At 60.3% G+C, this 21,322-nt stretch overlaps 1 protein-coding gene across 1 annotated transcript; it reads right to left on the reverse strand.

The window, feature by feature from the left end:
• Nucleotides 1-6,559: 6,559 nt before the first annotated feature.
• On the reverse strand, nt 6,560-17,209 carry NUAK2 (NUAK family kinase 2). The gene is made up of 7 exons (XM_014872571.2): nt 16,928-17,209; nt 12,591-12,711; nt 11,074-11,225; nt 9,972-10,037; nt 9,045-9,164; nt 8,678-8,810; nt 6,560-8,595 (listed from the first exon to the last, which is right to left on the reverse strand). Exons 1-7 carry the CDS (start codon nt 17,144-17,146, stop codon nt 7,469-7,471), a joined length of 1,938 nt encoding a protein of 645 aa, XP_014728057.2. The 5' UTR covers nt 17,147-17,209; the 3' UTR covers nt 6,560-7,468.
• Nucleotides 17,210-21,322: the final 4,113 nt, after the last annotated feature.

The raw sequence follows: 21,322 nt of genomic DNA on the forward strand, positions 1-21,322 counted from the left end.
AGGGAATGGCCCTGCGGGACACGCCGGGCTGGTGCCACCGGGCACGGCGACACTCGTGGGGCCGGGGCTCAGCCAGCCCTTGGTGTGGCACATGCAGACATTGGGACGCTCAGCGGGGACAAGTGACACAACCGGAGGACACAGCCTTAAGCTGCACCTAGGGAAATTTAGGCTGGATGTTAGGAATAAGTCTTTTACAGAAAGAGTGATAAAGTTCTGGGATTGTCTGCCTGGGGAGGTGGAGGAGTCACATCCCTGGATGTGTTTGAAAAAGCCTGGATGTGGCACTGGGTGCCATGGGTTAGTGCAGGTGCTGGGCTGGGTTGGACTCGATGATTTAAAGGTCTCTTCCAACCTGGTGATTGTGTGACTGTGTGTGACCGAGCTCGCTGGGGACATCCAGGGACAGGCTGGAGGGTCGTGAGGGGTACCTGGGGTGGCGCAGCAGGATGTCCCTCTGTCCCCTGTGTCCCGCATGCCAAGGGTGCCCCGGGGTGCCCAGGTGCTGCAGGGTGGGGCCAGCTCTGTCCCCGTGGCCTGTCCCGTGTCACCGCAGCCAGCCCGGCTGGAGTCATCCCCACAAGTCGTGCTGGTGTCTCAGGGTGATGGCCGCTAACGCAGACAAAGCCAGGCGCTGATTTATCCCCTGGCCTTGTGCCCCTGCACGATAAAATTATCTCCTCGATCCCCTCTGCTCTGCTGGGGGCACCCCCAAAATATCCCCGTACTGTCCCCCCAGGGATGTCCCTGCGTGCCCAGGAGCAGGAAGGACCAGAAGGGCTCACCTGCATCCCCTGGGCACGGAGACCCGAGCCAGGCACAGCGCTGGGGAGTTTTCCAAGGAGGAGGAGGAGGAGGATGAAGGGATTGGGAGGGGGGAATGTTGGCACCCATCAATGGGGACACGGCCGTCCCCGGCTGTCCCCTCCCCCCGGCGGCGTGGCCGAGCTTAGGCCGTAAGAAGCAGAGCTGGTACCAAGGATAACATGCCTCGCATTCCTGAGCTGTCTCCGGGGGAATTTCGGCTGTTCCACATGAAAAATGCTCCTGCCCTGCGGGTCAGGGCGCCTGCAGGAGAAACTGCAGAGCGGAAAAGATCCAGGAGGGCAGAACGGCTGGCCTCGGGCACTGTGGCCACCACGGCAGGTGCCAGGGCCACTGTGGGCTATCCCCAGGTCACTGTGACCAATGCCAGTGTCACCATGAATTGTGTCTGTGCCACACGTCCAGTGCCTCTGCTACTGTGACTGGTGTTGATGGCACTGTGCCACTGCCACCATAGTCAGTGCCTGGGCTAGCATGGCCCATCCCGATGTCACTGTGGCCACTATGACTGGTGCCAATGCCCAGTGCCAATGCGACTATGGCCAGTCCCTGTGACACTGTGGGCCATCCCCGTGTCACTATGACCAGTGCTAGTGCCACCATGGCAGGTGCCAGTGCCACACTGACCAGAGCCAGTGCCACCATGGCCACTGTGACCAGTGCCAACACCACAGGGTGGCCAGCAGCCCCTTGAGCTCGTGTGGCCTCGGCAGCCCCGCAGCTCGCCCGGCCGTGTCCCACTCGTGGCCACTCCAATCCTTTAATTGCGCGTTTAAAAATAAATCCTCGTCTGGCCGCGGGGGGAGAGAGGCTCGTGGAGGAAAATGAAGAATTTAATTAAGGACCGTGCCGGGAATGTCTCTCCCACAATAAAGATAAGGAGGATCAATTGCTGCTTCCCGGGATCAAAGCTGGGGCTGGAGGGGAAGCGGGGCGGCTACAAAGGGAGGGGAGGCAGCGAGGGGAGGGCGCACAAGGGAAAGCAGCAGAGAGACTGAGATAAGATTAGAGAAATCATTGATCGCGGGGTTCCCCGAGGGCTGGCGGCACTCGCGGGTCGATGGCGGATGCCAAAATCCCACCCTGTGCATCCCTGAGATGAGTAAAATATCCAAACTTCCCATTTCTCCTCAGGAACGCAAATATCAGAGTTAAGGTTCCGGCATTGAAAACACCAAGATAAAAAAAGAGAGGAATATCCTGGAATATCCTGAGCTGGAAGAACCCACCATGATCACTGATCCAGCTCCTGGCCCTGCACGGAACAATCTCAAAATCTCACCCTGAGAGCTTTTCCCAAACATTCCTGGAGCTCTGGAAGGTTTGGAACAGTGACCAAACCATTCCCTGGGGACCCTTCCCAGCGCCACCTCTGCGGGAAGACCCTTCCCCTAAAACCCAGCCTGACCCCTGGCCCTGCTCCAGCCCTTCCCTGTGCTCTGTCACTGCCACAGCGAGCAGAGATCGGGTCTGTCCCCCCCAGACTCTCCGTGCCCACCTCAGCCCGTGCCCCTCCCCGAGCCCCGGGAATGCCCGGTGGGATCGCAGCTCCATGGGAATCGCGCCCCGCTCCCTTCTCAAGCCCTTCCCACGCGCGCAAAGCAGGCACGGGAGGCTCCCCCGGGGACGCGGCGAACCGGCCCCGCTGGCTCGACCGCCGGGGCTGCCACCGGCTCGGCGGGGAGGTGGCACACCCAGATGCTGTCGCCGTGCCAGGCTGCCAGCCCCGGAGCCGGCCGAACCGCTTCCCCCGGCTGCTTCTTGCAAAAGCAGGTGAGGCAAGAGCCCAGCCCGGCTCCCAGCGCCGCTGCAGGAAATTCCCAGCGGGATCCAAACCTGCTCGTGCCACAGCAGCGGTGTGCCAGCCCAGGAGAGCCCCGAGAGCGGGGAGCAGCCCCCGGACCCTCGGGGGGCTGGGGATGGGCGCTCCCCGCGCTCCGGCGGCACAAACCGGGGTCCCGCTGTCGCTCAGGTGCCTGACATGAACTGGAGGGTCCCGACTCCCAGGCGGGCTTGGCTGGGCACCAGCGTCCCGAATTCGAGATCCGCCAGGCCCGGCCCTTTCCAGAAACCTGTCTGGCTGCTGCTTTGCATTCCCGATTTCCCAGACCCGCTGGGAAAATCGCCCTCGCCTGCAGCTGCCAGCGGTGCCGCGCTCCCTTCCCGTGTGAGACACGGGATGGGCGCTGCCATGGGATGGAGGCTCCCGGCTGGGGCAGGAGCAGCTCTGGGCCACTGGAAAGAGGCTCCTGGAGCCACGGGCAGGCTGGCAGTAGCCCCGTGCCCACCCAGGGCAGGCTGGCAGCAGCCCCGTGCCCACCTCGGGCAGCCCCAGCCGGCAGGGTGGCGGTGTTGGGGTCCCTCCGGTGCCGGTGCCCGCCTGGGCAGCGCGGAGATGCCGTGGAGGTGACGCAGGGGTGACAGGAGGTGTGACAACCCCTGGGGACCCGCAGGGTCACTGAGTCACTGCGCTGTCAGACAGTGCCCGAGGGATGAGAGCCGGTGGCTTTTGCAAGCCCGGAGTGTCCCGGGAGCAGCCCAAGGCTCGGGGTGAGGGGCTGTGGTCAGGAGTTGAGCTCCGTGATCCCTGTGGGTCCTTCCAGCTCAGGATATTCCATGATTTTCTGGCTCCCTTCAGCTCATGGGCTGGATCCTGCCAGGGATGGCAAGGACAGGAGATGTCCTGATGGTCCCACAGGCACAGATTTTGGATCTGATCCTCTCTGTCCCATTCCGCTGCACATCCCAGAGTTTCTGGCATGGCATGGGCAGAGCTGTCCTGCTTGGAGAAATCTTCCAGCATCCCAAAAAACATCACCACAGCTCCAGGAGGGCACAGGAGCTCCGGAGTGGCCGCCAGTGCTTGGCCAGGTCCCCAGTGGGGTCTGGGGTTGCATTTTTGGCTCAGGTGTGACCCAGCCATTCCCTGTGTTCCAGGGAAAAAAAAAGGGATCAAAGTTTCTGGGCGCCGCTTTCTCCGCTTTTTTTTGGGCCGCTCCAGGCTGCCATTGAAGATGGGAGGACTTTCATGTGGGGATTTCTCTCCTTCAGATCTTCAAAGAAATCCAGCAATCAAACAGGTGGTTGTGGAGGAACCTTTAAAAAAAAAAAAAAAACTACAAAAAAAAAAAAAAAAAAAAACCTACAAAAAAAAAAGCACTTTGAAAGAATCAGAGGCAAAGAAACACCTCAACTTTGTTGTGTTAATTGTTCCGGCACTCAAAGTTCTGACAAAATGTCTCAGAAATATCCCTGGCTCTGGGCCCACGATGTGTCACACACACAAAAAAGGCTCCGACACAAAACCCGAGGAAGGGAAAACCGACAGCGGGAGATTCCGACAGGAAGGAACAATCCCAAGGTTCCACAGAAGGAGCTCGGCCAGAGGGGAGGTGACACCCGAGCTCTGGAGCTCCAGGGGCATCCCTGAGCTGCTCCGGGCCTCATTAAGAGCCAGCGGTTAATGAGAGCTGCCTGTGGCCCTTCATCCATCCCTTCCCAGCGGTTCTGGGAGGCTCCAGCGGGATCCAGCCCCATCCCCGCGCTGCATTCCCGACACCAGCGGTGGATTTGGCCCCAGGCTGTCCCTGGGGTCAACCCCGGCTCCCCTGGAACCCCCAATCCCAAAGAAGGGCTCGTGGATCCGGAATTCCGGGCACAAGCCCGGGCAGGAGCCGGAGCCGGGGGTGACTCAGGGCCCCCGGGGCTGGGGGAGCGTCCAGAGCTCCGGGAAATCCCGCCGGGACCTGCCGGGAATGCGGCTGGAGCCGCTGTCCCAGCCACATCACGGCTGCTCCCATCCCCAAATTCCCTTTTCCTCCTTTTTCACGGCGCTGTCGCCGCTCGGGGGGGATGTGGATCCCAAAGCAGCCCCCGGGTGAGGGGGGATCCAAGCCTGGCGTGACCCAGAGAGGCACAGACACACCACCCACCCCAGCATCCCCATTAAAAACCGTCGGGAATGGCCAATTCCCATGGCTGGAAGTGCCTACACCTGTCCTTTGGCCATGGCTGCATTCCCAAACCCCGGGATGAAGCAGCGGGAAGCACCGGTTTCCCCCAGGACCAGCGGGAGAAGGATCCAGGCTGGATAATCCCTTGGGATAGAGGCCAGGGAAGTTTGGATCAGGATCATAAACCCACAGGACAACCCGCGGTGCTCCGAGCCCTCCAGGACAATTCACCTCCGGCTGTTTCTCCCGGTTTCCCTGTTCCCCGACCCCGCTCCCACACCCTGCTGAGCAGCAAACGCAGCGCTTGGGGCTGAAGTCACCCCCCAAAAATGACATTTTCTCATCAAAACGCGGCTGAGGTCATTTCCAACCGCCCCAAACCCCCGCGGGGCCGGGCAGGGCGGGGTGGGGGCTGCGGGAATTGTCAATCCTGGGGATGAAAGGGCTGGATGGATAAAAGAGCCGCGAATAATGGTGGGGGGCTGAGAGGGGGGCTCAGAGGCAGCGGAAATCAAGGCTGGGATGAAAGGAGCGTTTCCAGGAGCTGGCGGGGGAATTCCGGGAGCTCAGGGATGGGGGGCGGTCACTGCGGTGCCCTCGGGCTGTCACCGCCTCATCCGAGGGCATTTCCCAGCTTTCCCATGGCCCGGGAGAAGGTGGGAAGGGACTCGGAGGAGATGCCACAGCTCAGGCTTGGGCTGAGCTGCCCACGACACGGCGACACGGGGCGGGGTGGGCTCCGCACACCCACGGCTCCGGAGTGGCCACCAGGGCTCGGCTAACCCGGTCCCAGTGGGGTCTGGGGGGCTCAGATGTGACCCAGCCAGGAGCAGACACATCACCCACCCCAACATTCCCATTAAAAATCTTTGGGAATGCCCGGCTGCCAGGCCTGAATTCCCTACACCTGTCCTTTGGTAGCTGCGGTCCCAAAATCTGGGATGCAGCGCCAGAGCTGCCGCGGCTCCAAAAACAGCACGAGGGGAGGTTTTCCTGTAAATCCTGGATGAAACGGGGCTGCAGCATCCCAAAATGCTCCAACACCAAATCCGAAGAGAATCCCATTCCATCCCATGGATCCCATCCCATCCCATTCCATCCCATGGATCCCACCCCATGGATCCCATCCCATCCCACCCAGGGCACCGGGACTTTGCCCAGGCTCAGCCCGTTCGCCCTCAGAGCAGATTTAAGCGCTCCGGAGTTTCTCAAAGGCTCGGGAAGCACGCGGGGAATGCGCGGCGGGGGCCGAGCGCGGTGACCCGAGCCCGGTGGGACAAGGGGTGGCATTCCGGGCACGGCCCTGCCACCCTGGCCGTGCTGGAGGGGAGGGGGAGGCTCCGGTTAACCCGCCTGGAAACGGGTTAAGAGGGTGAAGGGAAAGGGGGGAGAGGCAGCTCCAGCCACCAAAACCCGGGAATATTCCCCAAATCCAAACCCACGGGGGTTCAGGGATGTGGGAGGGGTTTGGGAGCGGGGTTGGGACAGGGGGGCTGCTCGTGGTGGGGAGAGAAGGGATCCTGATCCCCCACTGTCCTTCTTCCCTAAATTTTGTACTGTGCTTGTCCAGCAGCTGCTCAGCCTTAAAACCCAGATTTCCCTCTCCAGAGCCCCCACATCAGCGATGTGCCCAGCCCCAGTTCAGCACCAGTTAAACCCAGTTTGAGGAGGGGCTGAGCACACGGAGGTGTCTGAGCTGACCCACAGGGACAGGGACAGCGACACCAGCCAGGCCCAGGCAGCCCCTCCCTCACCCCCAGCAATCAAGATGACAACTCCGCTTTACCATTTGCTTTTAATTTAATGGTTTTTCTCCAGCCCGGGCTGCAGGAAGGAGGGAAAACACAACACGAGCACACGTGGCAATAGTGCAAGGGAGCCGTGTGACACGAGGACACAGCCACCTCCCCAAAAACACCCCTCTGTGGAGCCAGACACGTCCCGTGCTGCTGCCCTCCACACCAGCCTGGGCAACGGCAATAAATCAATAAATAAAGACACGGTGCCTCACCAAAGGCACCTTTTTCTTCTTCTTTTTTTTTTTTCTTCTTTTTTTTTTTTTTCTTCTTTATTTTTTTTTCTTCTTTTTTTTTGTTTGTTTTTTTTTCAACACAACAATGAGAGATGTTGGCATCACAGCATTTCCCAGCCCGGGCTTTTGGCCACATCCAGTTTCTCAGCACTCAGGACAAGGCAGAGCCGTGGCCTGGGTGCCCCCAGCACCTCCTAAAAGCCCACGGGCAGCACCTTGGAGCCCTCGCCAGCACCCTGCTACATCTGCAGCTTGTTTGAGGTATATCACCCACCCCCTCCGTTACTTTGTGCAGCCAAAAAAACAGTGCAAAGAAAACAAAAATCCCACCCTCCCCAAGCCATTGCTTTCACCCCCGTGATGAGATGAGTTTGAGAGGGAAGGAGCCCCCGGGACCCCCCAGCCCCTCTTCGGGGGTCACTTTGGGGGGTTTGGTCCATTCAATGTCCTGTCCTGGGGCATCCCCCGGGCCCGAGGCTGCCAAATAAATCCGTGGGATGTGGATCAGCAGCACCGGCAGCCCCGGGCAAGGAAGGATGGAAGGGAGGGAGGCTCAGCCCCATCCCCAAAATGCACCAAGCCGGGGGAGAGCCCCGCGGGGAGGGAAGCGGGCTGGGCTCGGCTCAGCTCAGCTCAGCTCAGCTCAGCTCAGCTCAGCTCAGCTCAGCTTCACCCCGACGGTCACAGCACGCCGGTAGAGCTCGGTGCCATTGTCACAGCTCGCCAGGGACGCGCTGCTCTCCGCCAAGGGGCTGCGGCAGTGAGTGACAGTCCAGCGGCGCAGCCGCCGCCCTTCCTCCCGCTCCTCCTCCTCCTCCAGCCGCAGGAGGCTCTCGGCGGACACGCAGCCCCGCACGGCCCCGCTGCCGGGGGGGCCTCGGGAGGGCAGGTCCAGCTGCTCGAAGGACTCGGTGGACAGGATGCTGTCCTCGCTGACGGCGCTGGCGGGCCGGGCGCGGGGTCCCGGGGGCAGGGACACCTCGCTGAAACCCCCGAAGCTCCCGGGGGGGTTCTCCGGGGGCAGGGACACCTCGCTGAAACCCCCGAAGCTCCCAGGGGAGTTTCCCGGCTCGGAGCTGCCCGAGGAGAATTTGCCGTTGTGTTTGAGGATTCCTTTCCTGCGGGCCGGGAGCCCCTGGGGAGGCGGGGAGGGCGGCTCGACAAACACGGTCCCGTCCAGGTCCAAACTCGCCGCGTCCAGCACATCCCCGGACTCGCAGCACTCCAGGGACGAGTAATAACCCGACTCCCTGGCCGAGGGCTTCTTCAGGATTCCCTTCTTGGGCACGGCCGCGGGCGCTGCTCCCGCTGCTGCAGAAATCCGGGGCAGCCCCGCGGGGACCCCCTCCCCATCCTCGGCCGGCGGGGGGCCGGGGCCGGGCACCTTCTGCTCGCACGAGTTCCTCTTCTTCAGGATGCCCTTGGGCCGCTTGAGGATGGACTTGGAAGGGTTCTCGGGGCCCGCGGGCACCTCCTGCAGCGCCTGCGAGACGTCGTTCTCCTTCTTGGACTTCTTGAGGGAGCGCTGCCGCTCCAGGGCCACGCCGGGGATGTGCTGCTTGAGGAAGCAGCGCACCTTGGAGCCGTTCTCCAGCAGGGGCCGGGACGAGCGGCGCAGCCACTCGGCCACCGTGGCCAGCGGGGATTCGCTCTCCCGCAGCAGCTCCTGCTCGCCCAGCGGCATTTTGTAGCCCCAGTTGACCCACCAGTGCGTGGCGATGTCCTCGATGGTGGCCCGGCGCTCGGGGTTCACCATCAGCATCCACCGGATGAGCCCGCAGGCATCTGGGGAAGGGACAGGTCAGCCACGGGAGGGGACAAGTGGGGGGGGGGGGGGGGACACACAGGGGGACGGGGGTGTCCCTACCTGAGAGCTTCGTGGGCTCCCGGTAGTCCCCACTCGTGATCTGCTTGACCAAAGTTTTGTAGTCGTGGCCATCGAAGGGCATCGTGCCGTGGACCAGGATGTAGAGGAGGACACCCAAGGACCAGCTGTCCACCTGTGACAGGGACAGAGGAGCCTGGAGGGGACAGCAGGACCGGGCTGTCCTGGTCCCCACCCCGCCAGAGTCTCATCGTGACTCCCTGCATGGCAGCAGCCACAGGGAAGGGACAGAGTGTGGGGCAGGACCCCAGCACATCCCACAGTGCCCGGGCTCAGGGGTATTTTATCCCAAAATACCCTGGGAAAACCCCAGAGCGATTCCCACAGCCTGGAGGGAGGCACAACCCACCTCGGGGCCCTTGTAGGGCCGCCCGTTGATGATCTCGGGGGACGCGTACAGGGGGCTGCCACAGTAGGTCTGCAGCAGCTTGTCCTGCTGGAAAACGTTGGACAGCCCAAAATCTGCAATCTGAGGGGACAAACAAAGCTGTCATCCACTGGCAATGTCCCTTTTCCCAAAGTCCCCCTTCCCAAGTTTCTCAAGGCTGAAAGTTCCCCTGGAGCTCTCCAGGGATGAACCTGGTCCAAACCAGGCCTGCTTTTGGTTCTGAATCCCCTCAGGTGGCACCACCAGCCTGGTTTTCCATCCCTGAGGTCGCTCCTGCTGCTCTCTGCCTCCCGAAATCCTCATCCCAGGCACAGGGATGCTGCCCTGCAGCCCGGGTGAGGCTGGAAGCACTTCCAGGCTTTCCTCCAGCTCATTGCCAGCCACCCCGGGCTGCAGCGGTCCCTATCAGCTCCACCTTGCACAAGTGCTCATTATCCTCATTACAGCTGTCACACGAGCTTCTGTGGCTGCCCGCGAGCTCCCAATTGCAAAATTATCCCCGGTGGAGATAAATCCCGCAGCCCGTTCTCAGTGACCGCGGGGATCCCTGGCTGTGCCCTTCCTCCCTGGCAGAAAACACACTCAGGGCTCGTGGGGGAGCTGGGAATTCCTGGCTGGCACGTACACAAACCAGGAAAAGAGCCCTGCTCATGCAGCCAGTGTTGATCTGGGTGCTCAGACTTTGCCCTCTTATCAGCAGGCTGATATCACTTATGGCTTTACCAGGTTTGCTCAGGCGCCAGGCTCTGCCAGCTCTCCTGGGCAAAACAGAATCCCAGGATTTTCAGATTCCCAGAGCTCTGGGAATCACGTGCCCTGAGGGGACTGAGGTGTTGTGGTCACCCCCTGTCCCTCCAGCTCGCCCTGGGTGACACCCCAGCCCCTCACCTTGATGTTCCCGTTGGCGTCCAGCAGGATGTTCTCCAGCTTCAGGTCCCGGTGGACGATCCCGTTCTGCGGGAAGAGCCGGGGTTAACTCGCGGCGGGATTGAGGGAGGGCAGGTCCGGCAGGCCGGGAGGTCACAGCCGGGCAGGGCAGAGGAGCCACAAACAGCGCGGGTGTGGCCCCGGGCATGGTGACCCGGGTGTGGCCTCGGGCATGGTGACCCAGCCCCCGTGGCACCAGCTTGGCAGCAGGAGCAGGGAGGTGACAGCGCCAGGAGCAGGGAGGTGACGGCACCAGGAGCAGGGAGGTGACGGCACCAGGTGTCACCCTGGGCTCCTCCATTGTCCCCAGCCATGGCAGCACGTGGTGCCAGCCCCACCAGGGCACAGCTCCTGCTTGGCCAGGCCCTGCTGTGCCCAGCTGAGCGAGCCCCCGGCCTGCTTTGGGGACAGGAGCTGCTCTGCCACCCCCTGCTCCCACCCAGGGCTGGGACACAGCCTTGGGGCATCCTCTGGGGACACCCTCGGGCTGGAGGGTCCTGTCAGGGCACATCCCACAGCCCCAGGGAGGTCCTGCAGCTTCACATTCCCTTCAAGAACAGAACAGGTGAGCCAGGATTTGGCTTCCAGCCCTGCGGGCAGCCCTGGGCGTGTCCGTCTGGTCGAGTGGGAGGGGAGGTGACAACTCCCAGGCCGGGTTAGTCACCCCCCCACCGCAGCAGCCGAGGCCAAGGCCTCCCAAAAGCTGCCAGGGCGCTGCCACACCCTTCAGACTAAAGGCAGGACCAAACCCTTCTGCTGGGAAAGGTGAAGAGCCACGAGCTCCTCTCACCTCCCGTGGGGCTGCACCCCTCCCCACCCGCTCTGCTGCAGGGAGGGGCACTCAGGAGAGCACCCAGCCACTCTCCATGGGGAAATCCTCGGGAGGAGCACTCAGGAGCCCACCCAGCCACTCTCCACCGGGAAATCCTCGGGAGGAGCACTCAGGAGTCCACCCAGCCACTCTCCATCGGGAAATCCTCGGGAGGAGCACTCAGGAGCCCACCCAGCCACTCTCCACCGGGAAATCCTCGGGAAAGCCCCGGGAATCGCGGTGCCAGCCCACCTTGTGGCAGTAGTAGACGGCGGACACGACCTGGCGGAAGAAGTGTCGCGCCTCCTGCTCCGAGAGCCGCTGCCGCTCGCTGATGTAATCGTACAAGTCGCCCTTGCTGGCGTATTCCATCACGATGACGATCTTGCCGCTGTTCTCAAACACTGCGGGCACGGGAAAGGGTTAAAAGAGATCCTCGGGGCTGCGGGGATTCTCATTAGAGGATTGCTGTTAATGAGCAGGTGAAGCCTCGGTTGAACTTAAGGCTGCCCACCCCAATCGCTGCCCGCAGTCTTGGGCTGAACAGGGACCTGCAGGTCGGGGGGGCCACCAGAGCTGTCACCCACATCCCCCAGTGCCACCAGAGCTGTCACCCACACCCCCGGTGCCAACAGGGCTGCTGGCCCAGCGGCTCTGCCACCACCGAGGCCGTGCCATCACCGGCTGTGCCACCATCAAGGCTGTGCCATCAGTGATTGTGCCACCACAGTGGCTGTGTCACCACAGTGGCTGTGTCACCACAGCAGTGGCTATGCCCTCAGTGGCTGTGTCACCACAGTGGCTGTGCCATCACCGGCTGTGCCACCACCGCAGTGACTCAGGCATGTGGCTCTGTGCTGGAACCCCTCGCCAAGGGGAAGGTGACAGCGCTGGCACAGCCGGTGACCTTCCTGCCTGTTCCCAGTGCTCCCAAAAAAGGCTCTGGCTGGAGCCAAGAGCCGGAGCGTTTTCTTCCTGTTTGCAAAAAGCACCTCGGTATTTTTGAATTCCAGCCGCCGGTGTGAGTCAGCGCTCGCAAACAGCGCGGAGGAGCTGCCAGCGCGCTCGCCTTTGTTTGCAGCACAAAAGGGCTCCGGATCCCGCACAAGCGCCGGGAGCAGGGGCAGAGCCAGCCCGAGGAAGGGCAGGGGCACAGCAGGGCCCAAGGACTCGGTGTCTGCTAAGCCTGACCCAGCTGCGGATTTGGGCTGAGTTTGGTTCCGCTTGCAGAAATTTCGCTCGGGTTATTTCAACCCTACCTGGCAGCAAAACCCAGCCCTGGCCATAAAGCCCAGCCCGGCAGCACCAGGAACTCTCCCAGCACGCTGTGGTTTGGTTTTCCAGTGCCCCAGGGAATGAGGAGGACTCCAGGACTGAGATTAAATCCCGCCTCGGGCTCAGAACAGATCCAAGGATATCCCAGATTCTCCGGGATGAGCGCCCGGCACAGCCACGCTCAGGCCCAGCAGAGCTCGGCCTTCCTCCACAGCCCCACTGCGGCTCCCAGCTTCCAAAATCCACATTTGGGGCTGGATCCTCTGTCTGGGAGGGAGGGAATGGGACAGAAAGGATATTTCTGGAGCAGGGATTTCCCCTCTCAACCCGGGGGCATCTGCATTCCGTGTGAGAGACCAGGAACGGGAGCCAGGTCCTGGCAGGGAGGAGAGGGCCGGGCCAAACCCACCCAGCAGGACCAAACCCAGCCCATTCCCGAGGCTCCGATCATGGATGCAGCTGGAAAAGGGAAGGGAAAGGAGAGGAGGCCTCACCTTCGTGCACAGCGATGATGTGGGGGTGGTTGAGGGAGGACATGATCTCGATCTCCCTCCGGATGTGGACAAGGTCCTGCTCATCCTTGATTTTGTCCTTCCGGATGGATTTGATGGCCACCTGCGGGTGAGCACAGAGGGGGCTGTGAATTCCCAAAGGAAGAAATTCCTCCCTCCCTTATTTCGGGTCACGAACAAATCCCCACCACGCGGCTTCCCCAGGAGCTCCATGGAAACAGCTGCAGAAAAGCGAATTTATCCATTCGGGGTTTATTCTTCCCAAATCCTGCTGCTGCTCCCAAGGGACACCTGTGACACCTCCTCATTTTGGGGAGGCCCGAGCCTCCTCCCGCAGGTAGCACAGCTCGGATTTTTGGGGGTTCTCAGAGCTTTATCCCACAGGTAGCACAGCCCAACTCCTCATTTTTGAGGGGTCTCAGAGCCTCCTCCCGCAGGTAGCACAGATTTTTGGGGGTTCCTTGAGCTCCTTGAGTCCTCCCAGGTAGCACAGCCCCGCTCCCGATTTTTGGGCTTTGCAGGGATCGTGTCCCGCCGCTGGAGCTGGGCCAGGCGCAGGAATGTGCCCCATGACTGAGGAGATAACCACAACAACAACAACAACAGCAGCAGCCAATTCCTGGCATGAGGAAAAGGGAAATAAACCCCCCACACCTCGGGTTTTGTTTGCCTGTAAACCACTTTATTTCCAAGAAGAAGAGAAAGTTTGGATGAAAAAGTAGATCCCTGCTCGGAACGGGGTGGGAGAGCCGGAGTTTTCCAGGCTTTCCTTTGGGTTTTCAAGTTTTCCTCTACAAGAAGATTGAAAAGGGAGGAGAAAGAGGGGTAAGAATAGACGCCTTCTAATCCCCTTTCAAAGGGGTTGAGGGCACACAATGCGCTCCCAGGGCTGAATTTACAACTGAATCCAGCACAACCTTTCAATTTTTTTTTTTTTTTTTCTTCTCCTTTTCCCCTCCCAGACAAGAATGCGGAACAGTTTTAATCCCGTCAAGGGACCCTCGCAGCAGTCGCCCGGCAACGGGGAGAGGGGCCAGGGAGCGCCCGAGGTGTGGGAGGGATGCTCAGCCCCGCGTCCCTGCCATTCCGGGGCCTCGCTCCTCAAAGCCCAGCCCAGCAGGCAGCCAAGTTTTGCTAAGCCAGGTCTGTGGCACCCGTGGGAGGCAGCGGGCACCGAACCAGCGAGATCCGAGCAGGGAGAAGCTTCTGGAAGGGGGCTCAGGTGGGCACCTGAAGAGCCTTGCTGGCCCCAAATCTCATTTTTGTGGTCCCCTAATCCCATTTTTGTGGCACCGAACCACGCCAGGCAGCACCAGCCAGGCCGGGAATTGCTCCTGGAGGATCCAATACTTGCGGGAACCGGCGGACTCTGGCCCGGGGAAGTTCAATAACCCCGGCCCGAGTTTCTGCATAAAGCAATATCGAAAGTGTTTGGCTCTTCTGGGAAGCTCGGCCAGGTTTTCTTTCCCCTGACCTTTGTTTAACAGGTTACATTTTAACAATATTTTTTCGCTGCTGCTCCAGTTACCTTGAGCCTAGCAGAGCCTCCCAAATTCCTGCTGGCTTCCTCCATCCCTGCCCCCTGACACCCAGCCCAGCAGCCTCAGCATTTTGGGGCCAAAAATTCTGAGCATTTTTTGAGCATTTGCTTGCTGCCCCAGAGGGTCACACCCCCAAAATTCTGAGCCAGGGCTCAGGGCGAGAGCCACAATCCATAAAAAGATGAAGCAGCTCCAGGAGATGCCCCTGGCTGTATCCAGCAGCTCTGGATCCTCACCGTGATCCCAAAATTAGTGACCTGCAGGCAGATGGAGCCATCCCATCATTCCCCAGGGGTGCCGAGCAGCGGCTTTGTTCCCAAATTTCCCCTGCCCAGGAGGGATGGGAGCAGAGCGTGTCCCCCGAGACGGGAAAGGCCACCCTGGAGCTGGGGACAGCAGCCTCGGGGACAGGCAGTGCCACAGGAGAATCCTGCAGGGAAACAGCCGGGAAATCCCTCCGGGAGCGCAGCGAGCTCGGGAGCGCTTTCCAAGTCAAAAAAGGCTTTTAATTACAAATTTTTTTTGGAGGGGGGGCAGAACAGGTATTTTCAGCAGCTGCTGAAAGATGCATGAAGCCAGAACCGCAGGCAGCGCTTCAGAAGTTGTTCCAGGCTGCCAGGGCAGCGTTTGGTGCTCGGTGAAACGCGGATTGAAATCCACCGTGGATTTCCCGGAGATCAGAGGAGGCTCTGGAATATTCCAGGTGCTGCCTCCTCCTGACACCACGCGGGCCCCCGAACCGCGTTTGTGGCACCGAGGATTGTCCCACGGGAGGTCCCCCGGCTGTGTTTGGTTTGGCTGCGGGCCAGGGATCGGGAGCCAGGCTGGGAAAAAATCCAGGCTGGGAGGAAAAGAAAGAGCCCGGAGGCTGCCCTGCAAACAGGTGGGGAAAAAAAGGGAAGGAGAAAAGAAAGGGAAGGTGGAAATAAAAGGGAAGGGGGGAAAATTAAAGAAAAAAAAAAAGGGAAGAAAAAAAAATGGGAAGGAAGAAAAAATGAAAGAAAGGGAAAGGAAATAAAGAAAGGGAAAGGAAATTTTAAAAAGGGAAAGGAAAGCAACCAGCAATTCCCTCCCCACCTGTTATTGCAGGGATTTTTGTAAGGAATGGGAAAAGCACACAGCAGGAACATCATTTCAGATAAAGGATTTCTAACAAGAAGAAAAGGGATTTTTCCCAGACTAATAATTCATGGAAGTGCCAAAGCACTGGAATTTCCTGTCACCTTCCAACCGAATCAGCCTGCTTTGGGTGCAGGTATTTTAAAATTCAGAGCGGAACAAGAAATCCGGGTGGTAAAACGAGATGGTTCAAGTGTCAGAGGCAATTCCCGATTCGCCAGAGGCAAAATCCCTGTGGATGGAGCAGCTCCAGCTTTTCAGCCCGAGCCTGTGCCGGGGGATGCCCGGTCCCTGCCCTCACACCCGCGGCTTTGGGAAGTGAAAACCACTTGGGCAAGGAGCAAACAACAGCCGAGCTCGGGATAAACCTCCAGATTAACCAGGCCCGGAAATGCTGAGCGCTCCGAGAAAGAATTTGTGGGAAGACGAGAGATTTGTGGGTTTGAGTCTCCTGTTCCTTCACCGGGCCGGGGAGGTGCTGCTGAGCAGAGCCTTTGATTTTCTGCGGCGTTGATTGAGGGCTCGGTGGCCCGTGGGTTGAATTTGCATGAAAATAAAGCCACGCCAGAGCCCGTCCTGAGGGGCTCCCGCAGAGTTTTGGGGCACAGAGCTGAGATTTCGGAGCTGCAGGTGCGGGCAGTGAAAAGAGAATTTTCTCTCGCATGAGAGGGGAGGGATCCTCGCAGCTCTGTGGGTGGAAGCTGCATTTCCAGGCCCTGATTATGCAGCAAAGCAGCGGCTCGGATGGGCTGATGGAAAAGGCAGAGCTGCCTTCGGATCTGATTTCACCGAGATTACACAAGGGAACCTCGCGGATTCGCGGCTCTTTCCCCCCTGGGACGTCGCCGATCCCATCTCAGCCCCTGGCAGGGCCCGTCCTGCCACTCGCAGGTCACCCCCAGCTCAGGCCGGGGCGCCAGGGGCTTTTTGGGTCCCTCCCACCCCTTGGAATTCACGTCCAAGGTGGAATCCTTACAGATCCCCACAGGACAGAGCAGCACCCGGGGGTTCCTGGGGTTTCAATCCCCTTTTCCCTCGAGGAAAGCTGAGCTGGGCTGAGCCAGAGCCACTTTCCCCAGCGAGCTGGGGTGAGTCAGGATTTTGGAGAGCCCGGCTGCTCTCTGGGTGCCCCACACCGTGTGAAAGCCACCAGCAAAGCCCAGCCCGCACCTGGGGTGAGAGGAAGGGAAAAACCCTTCAGCCTCAAGTGCGGTGTTTGCTTTGGCGGCCGCGTCCCCGCCCGCTCCTTCCCCCAGGAAGCGCGACCGCGGTCAAGTGGGCGAGAGGAGCTGCAGCCCCCCGGGGAGGAGGGGACGAGACCCCCCTGGGCTATCCCTGGTCCCCCCCTTGAGCCCCCGATTGCCGCACGGGCAGGGCTGCAGGCCTGGGCTGCACCGAGCCGGTACCGGAGAACCGGGGGATGCGGCGGGGACAGGGAGGGACACACCGGAGCGGGGAATGCGGCGGGGACGAGATGCTCGGGGGTCCGTGGGGATGGAGGGGGGTGCACCGGAGGGGGAGGCACCGGAGCCCGGCTGCGGAAAGCGGGGGTAGCTCAGGGACCGCCGAAACACGGCGGGGACAGGGAGGGACACACCGGAGCGGGGGGATGCTCGGGGACCCCGCACGGTGACGATGCCCCCCCAGGAGGATCCTTACCAGCTTCCCCGAGCGCTCCCGGGCTTTCTTCACCTTCCCGTAGGTGCCTTTGCCCAACGTTTCCAGGAACTCGTAGCGGTGTTTGAGGTTGTGCTTGTGGTGGTGCCGCTTCACCGCCTGCTTCTTCATCAGCGGCCGCGGAGACTTGATCAGCCCCTCGGCCAGCGAGGCGGCCAGAGCAGAACCGGTGCCGGTTCCGGGCCCCGCCGCCCGCTCCATCGTGATCCCGATCCTAATCCCGATCCTAATCCTGATCCCGGCTCCGCCGCCGCCCGGCTCTTCCCGGCCCGGCCCGGCCGATAAATGCGGCGGCTCCGGCGGCCGCGCCTCCCCGCGCCCATTGGCGGCTGCCGTGACCGCCCCGCCGGGGCTGGCACCGCCACCGGCACCGGGGACGGAGGGGCCGGGCCGAGGGGAGACCCCACGGGCAGCGCTGAACCCACGGGGAGGGGTTGGGGGAGATCCAGGGAGCATCCACAAATTTGGGGTGAGGGAGGGGGTGAGGAGAGGGGGGCAGAGGGAATCCAGGGAGGGACCAAGGGGGACGCGGGGATGTTCCCAGGCTGGAGGGAGATGGGGATTTTTCAGGGGGTGCTGCAGGGAGAGATTTTCACCCCAAAAGCTGGGATGAGGCGCAAGCTCAGAGCGCTGGGAGGGACAGAGGGGCTTTGGAGAAGAGCCTGGAATGCCAGGACACAGGGAATGGCTTCACGGTGACTGAGGGCAGCGTTAGACGGGATATTGGGATGAAATTCCTCCCGTGACGGTGCTGAGGCCCTGGCACAGGGTGCCCGGAGCAGCTGTGGCTGCCCCTGGTTCTGTCCAAGGCCAGGCAGGGCATTGGGATTGGAGCAGTCTGGGGCAGTGGGAGATGTCCCCGCCATGGCAGGGGTGGCACTGGCTGATATTTAAGGTTCCTTTCAACCCAGACCATTCCGTAATTCTATAATGTGGAGCGAATTCCATAATTTTCACACCAGGGGCAGAGGGATAGGCACAGCCAGACGCGATTGACTGCAAGGAGTCCCAGAGCACCCAAACCCAGGGAATAAACGGCATTTAGGGCAAAATCAGGGAGGGGAGAGGCCTGGGCGAGTGCAGCCTGTCCACACCGTCCACAGGGCCACCCTTTGCCCTCCTGGACACACCGCCTGGGAGGGAGGAACGGGAACGTTCCCCAGGCCCGGAGCCGGGGGGGAAACGGCTGCTGAGGCTGCTCACGGCCATTCCCGGCTCCCTCAGCAGCACCTTCTCCCCGTGTGGTCTCCCTGCGGTAAATCTGCCTTTGGAGATATTAAAAGAATGCAATTATTCCCCAGAACAGCCAAAACAAAGGCGCTTGCCCAGCTCTGGCGGGTGTGGGGACAGCCCGGATCGATGGCACGGGGAGATAACCGAGGCATTACTCATCCAGACCTGGATTTTCCCTGCGCTCCCCGCAGAGCAGGGGGTCCCAAACTCCCGCCAGGGATGATTTAACTTGGCTTCTCACCGCGGGCTTGGGAGGTGACACAGAGGTGACACAGGACGGAGCTGTCAGCGCCTCGAGGCTGTGTCTCGGTGTCAGGAGATACCCAGGTGGGTGGCACTGTCCCCTGTCTGGTTTTGTCACCGGGGTGAGGTTAGAGAGTGACCTTTTGAGGACAGATGTCCCTCAGGGAAGGTGGAACCACACGTCATGGGCACAGCCTGGCACCAAAGCGCTCCCCAGGGCTGTCACCTGTCCCGGCGCGGTCCCACACACACTTAATGTCATTTTGATACAATCGGGCCACTCTCCGTGGCTGTGAGCGCTACCAGCGCGGTCCCACACGCATTAAATGCCATTTTGATATAATTAAGAGGCGCAGGTCTCTTCCCCTGCCGCTGTCACTGTTTTTTGTGGCCAGTGGCCACTGGCACCTCCGTTCCTCACAGAGACGAGCAGCTCCCGGCTCCAACCTCTCCCCGAGCCCAACAAACCAGGGACAAATCTCTCTCCTCGCTTTAAAATCAGCCCAGGACATCCGAAGACGATCCTGGGCTGCAGCAATTGCGATAATGAATTGTGATAATGGACTGTGATCAAGAGCGGCGATAATGAAGGGCGATAATGAATTGTGGTAATGAATTATTTACTCAGGAGCCGTTTCCACGGGCCACGGGGGAAGATAAACAAGGCGGAGAGGAGCTGAGCTGAACCAAAGTGCCGCAATTTCAGAGTCAAAGCAAACAGGATCCTGTCCGGGCACGGCCCAGGGATTGCGGCGGAGCCGGGCGGGGAAGGCTCCAACCTCGGTGGCTGCGGCGAACAAAGGGATTGCACCGGCCGGAGGGAAAGTGTCGCTGTCGCTGTCGCTGTCGCTGTCCCCCGGAGCTGTCGCAGCCGTGGGATCGCTCCCGGCTCAGTCCTCCCGTCCCTGGAGCACACAGCGAGCTTTAGGCACGAGTTTAATTTCCCTGTGGATTTCTCGGGATGCTTTTCCCGACGCTTCCCCCTGTGTCGGGGAAGGCAGCGCGGTCTCGTGGAGCTTCCCTTTCTGTCTGCAGCCGTAAATTCCTCCCAGCCATGCCGTGCTCTGCCTGGGAGGGAGGCTGAGGGATGGATGTTTGTTCCAGACGGGCTCAGGAAGCCTTTCCCATTTTCATGGAAATGCCAAGGGACGCAGAGCGCTGGAATCCGCTGATAAGGATCCTCCATTGTGGCAGCACCCACGGCTTTCTCCGCTGGGGAAATCCACCGAAATTCCCCTGCCCTCGCCAGCTTCCAACCTGGAAACCCCAAACCGGGCTTGTCCCGCGGCCCCAGTGCGTGTCCACTAAAACCAGCCTGAAATCCAGCCAGGAATTTGGCTCCACGTCAGGGAAACCTGCTCCGAGCTCAGCTCCGTGCTTGGTCACAGCCGGAGCTCTGCCTGCTTGCAGGCTCCGAAATTTGTATTAATTAATTTATTACGTTAAAATCAATTCTGCAGCGTTATCCCGCCTCTGAAAACTTCCACATCCCGGCCAGAACCTGTGGCTCTGCCTTGGCATTCGGTGGCCACAGGCTCTGTTTGTGGATTGGGAAAGGAATAAACACCACGAAAGAGATTTTCTTGCAGCAGGGAGACCTCCCACGGGGAAAGGAAGAGCTCCCAGAGTCATTAAAATGCCAGAGACAACAAAAAGTTTAATGCTCGCCCCTCGTTCGTGGCGCTGCAGCCCCGGCATTCCTCACCTGCTGCCAGGGATGCTCGGGCAGATGTGAAATCCATTTTCCCTCTGGAAAATCCCGGAGGAAGCCGTGATTGCTCTGATCGTCCCCATCCATCAGCAGGAGAAGGGAAAACTCATCAGCGCCCATGGGAGCCTTTGGAAAAGTCATTTATGGCCTTTCACATATAATGAGAGCAGCAGAGGCCACCCCGCACCTCAGGAGTGCAGCTGGGGGTTCCATCTGTCTGTCCATCCATCATTCCATGGATCCATCCATCCATCCATCCATCCATCCAAATTTTTCTATTAAACCACTCCTCCAAGGCTCCCTTTACCACAAATCCACCCCTCAGGTGTCCCTGACACCCTCCCGGGCACATGGGGCTGCAGAAACCCTGAGGCATTTAGAGGAAAAATGAGCAAAATTCCCCTTAAAAAAAAAAAATTATTATTTTATGAGCAGGAAGCGTCTGTGTCTCAGGATGGTGACTCCACATCCGCACTGGCAGATGTCACAGGAATGGGAGCAGCCAGGGGTGACTCCAGTGCTGGTGGCCCCACAGCGTTGGGGACATCCCAGGATGAGGATGGCGGTGACAGAGGCTCTTCCCAGAGCTCCATTCCCGGCCCTCCAGAGCAGAATTCCCGGCTGGAGCCCTCACACAACCCCACGCTGGACTCCTTCTGGGAATTGTCACCCACAAAGACCAGAGCAGACCCCAAAAAGCAGAGCTGACCCCAAAAATATTGTCCCCAAGAGCCAGGGCCAGCCCAGCCGCGTGTCCTGGGCCCATGGCAAGGCTCAGGAATCATTTCTGCTCTGCCACCGGATCCTGTGGAGGTTGTTCCTTGAGGAAGTTTCCTGTTTGTGCAGACAATGTCTGCTCCGGGAAGATAAACGAGGATTTTTGGCAGCAGGGCCAGCTCAGCTCTCAGCCCTCTGTGCTGGAGCAGCCACCGGGGCTGAAAAGCCTCTCAGAAACTCCGAGCGTGGGGAGTTCAGGCGAGGACACGGCCGGGGCCGCTCCGGGATCTTTTTGTGGCTGGAAAACTCCAAGGTTGGGTTGGGATAAAGGGAGAGAAGCGGGCACGGAGGGTGCCGGGTCCCAGGACCAGCCCAGGGCTTCCTGCAGCCCCCCAGGGACAGGAGGGCCTGGTTTGGGACAAACCAAATTTTTATCCAGGGAAAGAAGCTCTGTGGATCTCTCATCCCAAGGG

This window comes from Sturnus vulgaris, chromosome 29, assembly GCF_052056855.1.
Source record: "Sturnus vulgaris isolate bStuVul1 chromosome 29, bStuVul1.hap1, whole genome shotgun sequence".
In the NCBI taxonomy this organism is placed as follows: Eukaryota; Metazoa; Chordata; class Aves; order Passeriformes; family Sturnidae; genus Sturnus; species Sturnus vulgaris.